The sequence below is a fragment of the Nymphalis io genome, chromosome 5, assembly GCF_905147045.1.
Source record: "Nymphalis io chromosome 5, ilAglIoxx1.1, whole genome shotgun sequence".
Classification (NCBI taxonomy): Eukaryota; Metazoa; Arthropoda; class Insecta; order Lepidoptera; family Nymphalidae; genus Nymphalis; species Nymphalis io.
In genome coordinates this window covers 10,408,918-10,423,943 of record NC_065892.1, presented here as the reverse complement: position 1 = coordinate 10,423,943, position 15,026 = coordinate 10,408,918, and the positions used below count along the sequence as shown (strand labels likewise).

At 34.3% G+C, this 15,026-nt stretch overlaps 1 protein-coding gene across 2 annotated transcripts in view; it reads right to left on the bottom strand.

The window, feature by feature from the left end:
* LOC126768659 (GATA-binding factor C-like) overlaps positions 1–15,026 on the bottom strand; it is an 86,262-nt gene that overhangs the window by 19,893 nt on the left and 51,343 nt on the right. For both annotated transcript variants that reach the window (XM_050486890.1, XM_050486891.1), the window contains exon 5: positions 1,423–1,557. In XM_050486890.1, coding sequence (XP_050342847.1) covers positions 1,423–1,557 — 135 coding nt within the window. The remainder of the gene's footprint in view (positions 1–1,422; positions 1,558–15,026) is intronic.

The window sequence follows — 15,026 nt, the reverse complement described above, 5'->3', positions numbered from 1 at the left end:
GATTGATAAATGAGCTCGCTTCGAAGGCCAAGGGGCCAACGAATGTTTACAAGATATCTATAAATATGTATGAGAAGGCGTTCCTTGCGTCTTGACATCGCTACTGGTTCGTTCCTTATTGTGCTCCTGTCATTATACCTTCAACTTCTGAAGTAGCAACCTCCTTTGTCGCTCTTAACGAATAATTAGACCAAACAGTATTGTTGCTCGGATACTTGCAGCGGCAATAAAGTATACATTACAACAAAAAATCTCAAGTATTTGTAGGGTCGCTTTGACTGTTAATTCTCGTCATTGTAACGTTCCATTCCGTTACGTTTGTTCTTTTTCGAATGTATAGCTCAGCGAACGCGTAAGGGCGTTCCGAATACGGGGCTGTGAGAGTCGTGAGAATTGATTTTAGCAGTAACAAATACAGAGTTACTTGTACGAATACATGGAATAAGTTTAAGTGCCATAACATTGACCGACAGAAAGGTCAAACCCGTCTTAACAAGTAAAGTGATAAGCATTTTCACTTAAAGCAAAAACAACCAAAATCTTTTAACACAAAACTACAACATTTAAATCTCGTGGTAAGTAACTCGTGAGATCAAAAAATTTTTCAATAAAATCGTGATGTTTCATAACCACAAAGTATTAGCAATGTCATCAGAATCATTCGTTTTAACTTGACACAATTGTATGGGTATTATGACACATTACTCCCTGTAGGGTGCGCCTGGACCCCAAGCAGGCAACACTGAGATTCAGTCAAATCATCCTGAGGGATTATTGGCCCTTGGGAGAAGTTATGGAGGGGACTTAATATTTTGTTAATACTTTTAAATCATATTTACTGAACTTTACTGAAGCATTTATAAAGTACATTTTAAAACAATTCACGCGTATTATATCAATGAAATTGTTTAATTATGATCAATATAACAAATATTAACTATAAATAAACTCAAATCATTTATTGAATCATTACACTTGTTTCTCAAAAACTCACTGACTAGGAAATAAATAACTCCGAATTGAGAAGAACCGGAAAAAGAAACTCAAAATGAGTTAAAGGTATTTTTTTAATACAAAATTGTTGCTTTATAATTAATATAATAATATTTATTTTGAATTTTCATGGAGATAATTGTTTAATTCCTGAAGGCGTGTTATTATTATAATAAGATTTATACGTTTCTTAATTAATTATTTACTACTGACATACATTCATCAACCAATCCGTATTGAAGAAAGAAAAGACGCTCCTATCCGCCCAGACCCGTTATCACACTATCTCCAGTGTGAATCAATTTTTTTCAAGCCAGTATGTCAACAATGTCGTATTCGAAGAACAAAAACGGATATTTTTTATAGATAATAATGTTATTTCAATAATAATTATTAATTGTGTTGTCATACAATATACATATTACTTACATTGTGTAGTTTATAGTAGAGCCCGCACGCGTTGCACACCGGCTCTCCGTTCTGGTTACGTCGCCAGAGGGTCGTGGTTGTCGTCTTACAGTTTGCACATGACGTACCGGCTCGTCTCGCAGCACTTTGCAACGACTGAAAATAGGAAACAATATCTTAATAATTGTTAACTTGAAAGCTATATCAAAAGCTGCAACACGGCGACATTGAAGCCGCTCCCAATGAGTATGGTGCTAGAGATACTATAACAATAAGCTATGTTCGACACACGCCTAGTACCATAACTCTTGATGCAATACTGCAACATTATCTGTACCTTAATAATTAAAAAAAAAACATGTATACATGGAAATTAAGCATTCGAATTAAATGTTTAGGTATTGCTTGAAGCATTAAGCCGTTTTTACGTTTTTATCGTTATATAACCTTAAAATAATCGTAAACTAAAAACTAAAAGTTATTAGATTAAGACACATACAAATTAGCAAAGATATTAAAAACAATCGCCATGCGACAAAAGCAGGCCGTAAAACGACTCGACCAACAAAAAGTGAACATTTGAACATGAAGCCGAAAAAGCGAGTAGCCATCGTCGGCCCTTCTTACGCACCTGCCCATTACTACACGTCAATCAAACAAAAAATATCCACGGCATGCGGTGGCCGTTTTATACAGTCCACAAAAGTGCCTCACTCAATTAAAAATGCATTCGTCCTAAACCGACACGAAAATAAAACGAGTCGCACAATCCGACTCATAATAAATCCATTAATTTGTCATGTCATTTATCGAACAAAAAGTATTGAGGTCGTAAAATATTACCAACGAACTATTCGGAACGTCGACTCCGATCGATTCTCGGTAACTAGAATCGAATACTACCAAGATTATCGTGACCGCACCGGCGTATTGTCCATTTTAATATTGTAAGTGACTGTATCGTTCTCGAGTAGGTACTGGCGAGCTCGAAAACTCAATAACAATACCTAAATAACTTATGTTATTTATTCCATTCTGAATGACTATTAATGTTCTCATAGTGAATAAAATTTTAATAACACAATAATCGTGACAATCATAAAATATATCTGTAGTACGTTTAACATTATTACATGCGGCAATGCAAATAGCAAGTTAATCCTGTTTATAAATAATCTCATAAATTTAATTTAATTACAACTACAAGAAAAAAATGTTTATAAGTAATTGTACACGTCAGTACAGGTGAATATTGGGATACCTAAATATTAAATGGTTTGCGTCAATATTCGCCTCGTCATGGCGTCTCCTTTGTGCTTGAATGGGATTAGAGCTCGCCATATTAGCCGAGCCAACAACTAAAACTGCTTCTTTCCATCGAAGAATGACTTAAGTACGATTCATCTGTTAGTTCAGAGAAAAACATATTAATATTGTCTTTCGACGCTTCCGACCTAACAATCAAACTTATAAAACGGGATAAAAATTATGTCTAAGGTTTATTACTCAATTACGCGAAACCGATTTTATAATCTGTAGATAAGATTTTCTCATCAAGCTATAACACCCGCTGCATCACGCTGGTCCCAGGGGGACGCCGTCTAAATCGGAGGGGTACGGGCTAAGCCGATTACAGAAGTCAACCGCTCGTGGGGGCGCTTTTATTTCCATGGAAAAACGGCTGCTTAGTCGTAATTTTATGACCGAATTACTTTCGCTCCTCAAACACTGAAACGGTTGAAGAACATCGTAAATTTTATAGATTAAATTATTCTTATTTGGCTCAGTCACGGCGAGGTATCTGTGAAAGCTTCGGTCATAATCAAACTTGGAACACTTCACATTCCTTAGTAAGATGAATAAAATGTTAAGCACGCGGACACTTGTACCCGACATCGAAGAGTTTTATTAATTGTTAAACCCATTTCACTGTCAACAGCATTCCATCGCGATCGATATCGCGCTGGTTTCTAAAAATAACTATCAAACAGAAGACACGCCGACAAAGATAAAAAATGTTATACGCAAACAAACAGAGTAAGTTCAGTGAATATTGTTGGTAGTACTTTAATTTTCAGTGTAGTGTAAACTCAAAGGAGCGGACGCAATGACAAAATCAGGGCTGCTTTTGTGCTGTGACACGAACAAAAACATCTCTATTGTTGTCATTTTGTACTGAATTATCTGATATAATAGACATAACTGTCCTCACAAGTGGACAATTTGAGCAAATAGCAAAATTTGATTTCAACATATTTTTTTTCAAACTAATTTAATACACAAAAGTACAATATATTCAATATGAATAATTTCATTAGACAATGAATACACGTTTAATTATTACAAACGAACACGGCAAGCGGATTAGTATCATTCCAACTCACTCAAAGTCTAATTCAATAAGCTACCCACATTAAAAACATATTTCTATAAAGGCAAGCCCTCCCCGCTTTCTCGCGATCCAATCAGCCTTATCTTCCCCGACCCTACTGCAAACACCTCCTAATCAAATCAAATCACAGCCTCCGTCTTCCCTAATCTATCCGCCTATCTACACTCAAACATAAAATTATATTACAAAAAGGGATGGTTACCTACAGCCCCTCATATATTTGCAAACACTGGCAAAATTTAACCCATCGGAAGCGTCCCTGTACTACATCCATATAACTTCGTAGCCGGAAAACACAAACCTACTTGTCTACACACAGACAAACCTCTTTCGAGCACATCATGCACACATAGCCGCGTATCAGCATATCTACGTCATCTAGATCCCACTATGAGAACCCCAAGGGGGAGGCAATCCATTTACCGTAGACCTCTCTATACTGGAATTTCTTTCTTATACAAATTAACCAAAAGATCATAATCGCATGGCAAGAGTACTGTTTTTAAAGGTTTACACGGCCCCTAGCAGTGAAAGCGCGGAATCGATGTAGCCTTTACCCCTCGCCCCGCACCAGTTTTTCCGGCGTTCCGTCCTTATCAGACCGAAGCGATTAGATAAAGAGAGATAGAGCGTGAAAATAAAGATTTTCATCGTGTTCACTCACACCGAGCCAGTTTCAGCTGAACAATAATATAGCGGTCGTTTTATATGTGTGTTGTGTAGGTATTAAGGGTTTTGTGTTGTTTTATATGAGGGGTGTTTGGTATAAAGGCTTTTAAATTATTAGGTAAAAGTGTATTACTTAGATGCTTTTAATAAAGCCTAGCAAAAGGCGTAAATAATAAAGAAGTAAACGAGCTTTATTAAAATACATACATGTTTTAAATTCATATTCACACACGTTTTTGAATCATTTCAACGTTTATTGTGTTCTTTTGTAAATATACATAAAGCGCAACTAATAACAACACAAGGTTTTATTAAACGAATGAATTGAGAAACAACAAAATGACTACATTTTCTGATTACGTTACATTTTTCACCGATAGTAACGATAATAAAATTAAATATAATTGCTCAATATTACGTCAATAAATATGACAGCTGGGCGAGGTGGATTGATAAGAGTATGGGCCGATTTTTTAAATTCCGTTAGGATAACAAAACGCTGCGGTTGCCCAATAGGAGATATCGCGATAGTATCGCATTCGGATTGACACATCAAGCCGCCCGTACGAGATTACATCGCTTACATCGTAATCGACGCCTGCGTCACGCTGCCACGTCATTCGACTTACTACATTATTTTATAATCAATAATTATCAAAAGTTTTGATATAGTTATTCTTGAATTTTTCATTTGAGCCGACTTTTTCCAGTGGATAAAACATGTTAATATTACTCGAAGATGGCAGGGTGCAAACACCACTAAGTTAACATACGCTTGATAAGTGCTTATAATTAGTATAGAGCTCGGCGGCGAAAGAAAATATATTTAATACAAGAAATTCTGCCACGCATTGGAACGGCGTGGTGGTATGAGGTCCAAGCCTTGTTCTTAAGGAGAGGAGAAGCCTTTGTCAAGTAGTACCATATTAGGATACGATGATTTTAATGTCAATATATATTTACATTAAAACCATACACACCTAATCATGGCTTCGTCTACTCTCTTCATCAATTTCCCCCTATTATTATGCTCTATTTGCTAAAACAAAAGTATTGTCCTTAAGAATGTTTTATGTAACTATTCACCCTTCAATTGTTTTGATTCAGTTCAATGACTTCACTCATTCTATCACCAGTAATTTGACATTCGAAAGAAGAGGACATATCATTGTGGGACTATACAACCGCAATACAACGTTTAAGTAAGACGGTAAGTATACAACTGACACAATAAGTTCTTATGACTTTTTGCTATTGTATACTATAGACGACAATCAGTTTTTCTATTATAACTTTGCTTTTTAAACCTTGTAAAGGCGTTCTTATAGTCTTTATAAACTATTAACTGCTCCGCGCGGTTGCACTCGCGCTTAATCTTTCTAATCGCCGCAGTGGGCCACAGTGTAATGTTATATATGTAAATAGGCCATAAAATAGATTAATTTTTCTCAATAATATTCAACTATCACAACAAGATTTTAATATTTTTTGTCCCTTTGATAGATCCTGAGATTAGCGTGTTCAAACAAATTATGCAGCTTTACAATATTAGTATATATATATATATATATATATATCAATTTTATTGAGGATATCATAGTTAATATACTCACATTAGCATCTAACATGTATAGTCTAAATAAGGTGAAAGAGCCGTAATAAAAAAAACCATTCGTTCATTATATTAAAGACATCAAAAGCTAAAAACTCTTTACAATATTATAAAGGAATATATTATTATAAAAAATAACTAGTAATCAATCTCTTTACTAACGAGAAATAAAATTAACTTACCTATTATTAAAAACGACTTAAACAAAAACAATTCTTCTAGAATAGAACTTCGACTACTATTAAAATCAATTTGCAATAAAACATCATTTCCTGTCACTATTGCATGAAGAAACAATAAGTACGCGATGCTTATTATAGATAAAAAAATATATGGGAATGAACTGCAATTAGTTCACTCAGACGTTGATGGATAGTGCCACTGAAACACTACAATAATGCAAATAAAGCCTTACGTCGCAAGAAACGTAAACACGTTTATGAACTTTTTAATTTATTTTAACGAAACTTATCAAACAATTTTATGGATTTTTTTTTCGTATATATGTCAAAATAATGATGATACACTTGTTTTTTAAATAAGTCTATTAAAAACATGTTATGTTATGCTTCGCAATTTATGAGTACATAGGATTTTTATTTATTAACCATCCGTTGTAAATTCACCCTAATCAAATTAAAACAGATCCGTTTCCTGTAGAATTTTATTGCTATGATATAACTATCTTAGAAATTCCTGCAATAACATTTATGTATCATCAGAATCATTCAATAAAATCCCTTTTAAACAAAATGATTAATAGAATATAATGGATAATTTATTATTGTAAGCATAACATAGCAACGGATAGTAATTATACCACAGCTGGACACAGGCGTCCTCTTCACTCGCATGAAGCGGCTGTTATTCCACCAGGGCACTTCAATGCGAATGGATACACATTTGGCAGAATGACATCCGACACATAAAAGTTTCCTGACGGTGTAAAAACTTGCTTTGGTATTTGCTCGGATTTGAATCCGCAATCATCGGTTCTAGCTACTGGCTCTAGATATAACATAGTCGACCTCAAAAATGTTGAGACTATACTTATTCTATCATGTGCCCTATCCATTTACGTGCAATAAAAATTATCTCCGGTTAAAAATATAAAAATACCTTTAACTTTTAATATTCTACTTTATAGTATTGGAACTAGATTAATCTATTTTAGGTACTATCTAAAGATTATCTTGTCCGATAACAAACGGCATTGGTTCTATCGTTTAGTTAAGGTTATACAATCGTTATCTTTACATTAGGCTCAAACACAATTCTATTGACAATTACTGAAGTTGTAAGTATTTAGTCCACTTACTGTAATTGTAAGAATTCATAAATTGAATATAAAACTCACTAATATAATTAATTACTTACTGTACTATAGTTATAAGGCGATTTCTTACTTAGAGGCATCATATTTGTATATTTAATTTGAATTTCGGGACACAATATTTCAAATCAAATGACACACAACGCAACTTAAAACAATTTTCCAGAGGCGGCTAAACGTTGGTAATTCAGCGTCGGGTCGCTTCTTGTAACGTGTGAATTTGCATTGAATGGCAAAGGACGGTGCGGGCGTTTTCAAATTAGATACAAGGCGACTCCGCTGGTTACACTGTGTTTTGTATTCGTATGGAATTCAATGGGATTCCTCTAATCTGTGTAACACGGTGCGGCACTGTGTCCTCTGTGTCGCGTTATCGAAGAGCTATGACCGTTTTATTAGAACGGAACATTACCGTTTGTGATTTACCTATTTTAATGACATAATAAGTTATATTTGTCCTTAAGCTTTTATTTATGGTTTCACGACGTCCATTAGTAACGTTCACCATTACATTTTTTATAGTTATTGCTCATGGATAAATGGTCTATGTTTTATTAATATTATACTTTTCTAGACTATGAACATGAAGCAAATTTTATTAATGCTTCATTGAACAAGCTCATTAATTTTAGATTTTTACTACCTTTATTAATTTATCTTATGAGTACGAGTATTTAAAATGCCTCTTGAACGCTTTTTTTATTTGATCACGGTAAGCACACATTTGCTTGTTCCCAAAGTTAAGTGGTCACAACCTGCCATAGACAATGGTATTGTAAAAAATATTATGTATTTCTTACGTCGACATTTAGATCTTATGTCCTTTGCGTTTTTTAATTACACCGACTCGCTTACACTTCAAACAGAAACACATGCAACACTGCCAAATTACTATTTGATGATTGAATAACCTTACAATTAGATAATTAAAAGTCGGTTAAAAATAGAAGTGTATGAAATTGTTTTAAAATATTGTATATGATTGCGACATAATATACATTTTTCATGATTAACATACAATACACATCAAGACAACGACAACTTTCCACTATTACGCTAAGGTGTAAAACCGGACAGTTACATAAAATAATAATGGTGATTAATCATATAAACAGGTGCGCAGCAACTGGTACGAGCGAAGTCGGGCTTTGTAGGGAAGTGAGGGAAGTCGTAAATACGGCAGCTGCCCGTCTAGGTACCATGATTTTCTACATTTGCATCGGAATTGGGAAATTACACTTGTTATCTATTCCAACTATTCCAATGCATGTTTATGATGAGGTACAATTAAATAATACTTTAATATAATGTAATTAAACACATGTCTTATGTTAATACTGGCTCTATTTGAATCGTATATATTATTTTATAAAAAAATAACTTTGGAAGACACGGCTAAAAAATATTGCCGTAATTTAAAAATAGTTCAGTTGAATATAACTAATATATTTACGACTCGTGGGGCGTAGTGTGAACGAGGTTCTTATGGGTCGCAGGGTCAATTCGCACAGTTTAGCACCGCGTCATATTTATAATTACCCGAGGCACAAGGCAACGCGTGCTAGGCGCTCTCCCGCGCTTCGCCCGCGCCCGCGTCGATAAATCAAAATTTTAAATCACCGGTGGGCGGGACGCACCGCTCGGCCAGCGCCGAATAAAATGAATTAAAAATAAAACAACGAGCCCTCTGCGCGCCCTGAGAAAATTTAAAGATATTTTCGCTTTAGTTTTTTTAATTAATACCTTGTTAAATTTTAATATTGAGAGCGTATGCGTTATTACAATGGGTGTGCGAGAGATTTTAACTGGCTTTCGGTAACTTATTGATGCCCCGCATGACCCTTAATTGGATCATTTTTTTAACGAGAAATGATAAGCTCCGACGATGGGTGCGACGGGTTCATTACACGGATCTCTCGTTCTTGCAAATTAATTGCGAAAAGAATATGCCGAGCCTGACTTAAGCGACCCTTTTAAATAAGTATTTCTCTTAATTCTTCCAACAGAGTAACAATTGAGAATAATGTATTTATTTGAACAAGACTTTAAAACCACTTAATTGATTTTAAAGCAAATAACGCCTTACAACGATTATTTTATAAAGATTATAACAAATTATTTAAAAAAATGCGACTATTTTTAATGAAGTTTTTACGACTTGTAATATAACCGCAGATAAAAAAAATTATATCCCTTTTCTGAGAACAGAATTCATAGCCTTTTAAGTACTCACATTATTACAGTAAAACATCAATGCAAGCAATATGTAAGGCATTTAAAAGATAGCCTCTACTTGTGTTTTTCATAAAAACACATATCATTATGGCTTTAGTGAGTTATAACGGATCTTTTTGAAACAACTTTAAAAGCTAGTCACCCCAAAGGTCAAATATTTTCAACATCTGTGCGCAATCACAGACGTACGTCAGTCGAAGTCGGGTAGACGGTAGTCAGCCACGCGTCACTTAGCCGACAGCTCTTCATTTCCATGGACGTAAAGTTGATTGGTGCGCCTTTAATAATTCCTCTGTGACAGCTACCCGCGTCGAAACGAAACTAATGATTATGACTAACCGCTTAGGCTTTCACTCAATAAAACTATTATATTGGTAGCGTTTAATATTTACAAATCTAAAAGACTCGTTTCTTCTTTGGCTGCTAATAAATACGTTTTCTTTTTTTTTTATATAAAATAGAAAGACGGACGAGCATATAGGCCACCTGATGGTAAGTGGTCACCAAACGCCCTTAGACATTGGCATTGTAAGAAATGTCAACCATCGCTTACATAGCCAATGCGCCACCAACCTTGGGAACTAAGATTTTATGTCCCTTGTGCCTGTAATTACACTGGCTCACTCACCCTTCAAACCGGAACACAACAATAATAAGTACTGCTGTTTTGCGGTAGAATATCTGATGAGTGGGTGGTACCTACCCAGACGAGCTTGCATAAAGCTCTACCACCAGAAACGTGTCTGTTATACCGATAATCTGAAAAACGATTGAATTAAACTTTCGTGTTATTCTTGTTATATATTACGAACTATTCGAACTAGATTAGATCAAAGTTAAATAAGAGGTCATCTGTTTAGTATACGAAAATTATTAGTCATTCCGTAATTAAAATCCAAATTAACTTAAGTGACGACAAGCAATTGTGGATCGACAATTCACAAAGTTAAAGTGACTGTAAAGCTTCATTTGTATGAATCTAAGTTTTTATTGAAATTCGCATTTCTATTAATGACTACCGTTAATTTTATTCTTTCTTTAGCCTATAATATATTACCCGCCCGTGCCTTAATACGATTTTAATAAAACAGTGTGTAGTAGATACAGTAGCGAGAAATAATTGCAACAATTGTTTATAACATTTCAAAGTGTTAAAAACATTAACGTTCTAAAGGATAAAATATAAAGTCTATTTATTTCAAAATTTATTATGTCAGAGAGTAATGTTAGTTATTGTATAAATTAATGTTAGCAGCCAGCCCTAAGTGACCGTGAAATGACATTCAGCGCGCGCAATCGTAGAACTTTTTCTTGAACAATTTGCACAATTTAAGTTTTTGCTGACACGTGACTGATGCATCATAAACTATACATATTAAATGTATTTATGTTATTTATAATATATGTAGGATGCTCGTTAAAAATACACCAAGATTAATTTAATAACTCTATGGGTAATGTTATAGAAACTATAATTAATAAGTTTTAATTGTGTTAATTGTATTCAACTTTTTATATTAATTTATTTTATTTATCATTAAAAGAAACTTCTGTTAACAGTCGGCACGAATTAAGAGAAATACAAAGACGGGCCTCGCGACTTGCAAGGGTGGGCCAACATTTTACAATACGGATTAATTATCGGCCAAAATCGACCACTCAAATATACCTGTCACCGCTGTAAAACAGCGCGATCCAATTTATATGGGCCTCGAACAATGGTAAACGCGGTAAACACAATGGAACGGCGCAAAATGAACAAAAATGAATCAAAATGAACGCTTGCCGCCGGCTTCGCTTAAGATATGACCTGACTTACTAACTATTGTTTTCAAATATACTGTATTACGTGTAATACCAATAATATTTTTTTATGTCGGATTAGGTATTGAAATGTGGAAAACGACCATTAATTAATTTATTACTGAACTGAATAATTAATCACTTAACAGTCACCTGTGAAGTTGCATTAATAGTTTCCATAAGTCATAAATTGATATATGAGCATTCTTTGCATAGAAAGCCCACCGTCAAGGGTTATTAAAAATATTTTTGAATCCTAAAATTTAACTACACAGTCATCTACTTTGTTAATAAGGGAATAAAGGGCCTTAAATTATTTCTTACAATTGAAAGTTTTGATAAATGTTAAATATTGTTTTGGTCATTGTTTACTAAGTGGCGATATCTCATATATTTTGGCGATTTTTAATACAAAGTAAGTGGCATAGCTATACCTAGAAGGTTTATGTAAATCGAAAGGGTTGAAGAGAACTGCGCACGCGCTGCTGACGCGCGGACCACCGGCGGCTGTGTCAGCCCTGATTCACGGTCCTTCTAATAGGGTTGAAACTTGTAATCTGTCTCATTTTTTTATTTTTTACGCATTATTTTGGATCCCAAAAAAACAGGCAAGACTAGGCAAGACAGACTTGTTAAATTTGAATATTATTTTTTTTTTTTGCTATTATTTAATTACTAATAATATGTTTTATTTTATATGAAGTACATATTGATCGATCAACGCTTAATTCAGCAATAAATGAAAGTAATTACAGCCATATTGTCTTTGTTTTACCTTTTTGTAAATTTTATGTTGTATGTTACAATTACTGAATTCAACATAAAGTTATTCAAATAAGGAGCCCTTGAGACAGCCCTGCGCCATGGCTGCGACAAGCGTAGCATTGTTAGGAAGAGGCCGCCCTGGCTGTATAAATACATTCGTATTGCCACTCGTAATATGTGAAATAATCTCTACAATTCGAACCTAATATACTTTCAACGTAAAATCGCCGCATATTAAATAATATTAGCATTCATTACTAGTGCGTGTGAATAAACTGTTACCAGATCAAACCGGCTTAATGCAATTAATAAAGCCACTAATCATACACAAATAAATGACTACTTAATCGATAAGTCCAAAATGAGAGATAAACTATAGTTTAGATCGGTCCAAATCGTTAACACTAACAACTCATTCCTATCGCACTCCGGGATTTAATCGCGCAAAATCTACCGCATTGCCTCGCATTCAACGCATCGGAATGCGCAGAAAATGGAAAAAACATGGCGCTAAACCGCGAAACTGTATGTATTTAAACGCCGAATCCAAGATTCTGAACCACGAAAAAACGGCCAGCATTGGGCCATTTAAATTTTTCCAAAACGTGAACACAATGGAACAGATTCGGAAAGTCTACTTTTTGTTTTATTTCTAATTTTAAATTTGAAAAAGGAATTCGGTTCGGCAAGGCCTGTCACATCATTCCAGCGCTGCTAAGTGACGCCGGACGCACGTCAGTCCCGTGGATGCGTTTTATTTTAATACGAATTCAACCGACTCCGCTCGTTTTTTGTTATCATAGATGTTCAACTCGCGTATAATTTTATAACATTTTATTGATATCTCTTCCTAATTCGTAAAAAAATCACTAACTAAAATATTTATTAAATAACTTTAATGTGTTAAAACTTTAACATTATGTTGCTTATTTCATATTAAGCAACATAAATGTGTAACTATTTAAAAATGCTTTATGCAACGTGCAAAAATGAGTTAAATTGCTAAATAAATAATTAGACAGCATTATAATAATACTGAATAACCTTTGCATGAGATTAGCGCACTTTCCATAAACGGCGATCAATTATTAAAATTATTATAATTATGGCATAGTCATGTCGCCTCGGGTAACCGTATCGCTCGAGAATAAAGGTTGTCGCTCACTAGCGCTCACACGGATCAACTTGCGATTGACGTGCGTCGAGATGACGCTAAAAGGTCTATTGTATACGAAATGCTCGTTACTCCGCATCCAACCGGTCTTTAACACGGCTGAACAATGTGATCACTTTATACATATGTAGTGTTTCTCCACTGTGAGAGAACTAACGCACATTTCTAGAAGCATTTTCTTCATTGAATACTAAGTCGCCTATGAGTACTTATTCTGTCATTATAAAGATAACATCTCTTGGAAACAATCAACATGATCTGTATCTCACATTTCCTGCTGTATCAAACTATTTAGAAAGACTCGCCACTTTTAAAGAAATAAAATAACGTATTTAACATTGTATTGCTATGTGCAGCTATAATATATAAGCTTGTTATTATTTTACATGATTTTTATGTATTTATTCAATAATAATAAAGTCGTTACTCAAACAGCGACCGTTTAATGTAAATGTAATTACTCCATTGCGTTCTTTTATAGTGCAATTAATCAAAGGCTGTTACAATATGCATGATTACTTAAACAAATAAAAGCAATTATGTAAATGTGCGGCTCATTAAGCATTTCACGTGAATATTGTCGCGGTAAGGCTATCGCGTCGACGCGTGATCTCGCATCGCGGATAATATCGGATTGCGTCAATTACGACTGATCTGCCGCGATCGTGCGATTCGATACATTTAAATGTATTGTATGCGACGGTCCTCATATTTGGCGAATAACCAGTTCAACGAATAAAAAATTTACATCGCATTAGCGTTTGTATGTACTTCAGTCTTTATATTATAATATTCATCTCAATTATTATAATATAAAGACTATATTAAAATAAAAGGTTTGCTTCGAGCGATCAATATCGACTGTAATAAATTTAGTTTAATTTAGGAAGCTGTTTCTTATTTACTTATATTCGAGATGGCTTCGTGGTTAAAACACGTGAGTCTTTTAAAAAGATTGCGGTTGAAAGCATCACTGAGGTTTAATGTGCTTAATTGATATTATATAAGTATAATTCAACTCGCACTTGGCAGTGAAAAATATCGTAAGGAAAACTGCCTGTGTCAAATGAAAATCTGCGTGATATGTATACAAACAACCGGCATTAGAGCAGCATAATAGAATAAGCTCAGCTTTCTCAAAGGGAGGTCTTAGCCCAGCAATGGCATTTAGTTACAATAATAATAATAATAAATTATATTCTAACAATATTCTGATAAATCGTTTTGTATGTTTTTGCTTGAATTTAATTTGTCTAATTATTTAATGTATATGTAGATTGTAGCAACAATAGTATGACAAAATCTCCTTTACGTGGACATGTAAGTAGGAGTTGTATACGGAAGCGACCAGGGAATCGAAGCCCGGTGGCTTGTAGTGTTCGCGCGTGGGAGGTAACACCACTGTTGACAAAACGTTACTTAATCCAAGTCGCTTTGAACCATTTATTTAAAGTCATATACCTACATATTATACCTAATCTAATGTTATTCAACTCAACACTCACAGTAAAATATTTTTTACAAATTACTGCGCATTACTAACATATAATATTAATCAACTTTAACATAAAGCTATAAAGATAATATTTTTATAATTCAACTGATTTTGCTACTGATTGTTATAACGAACATATATTTAACA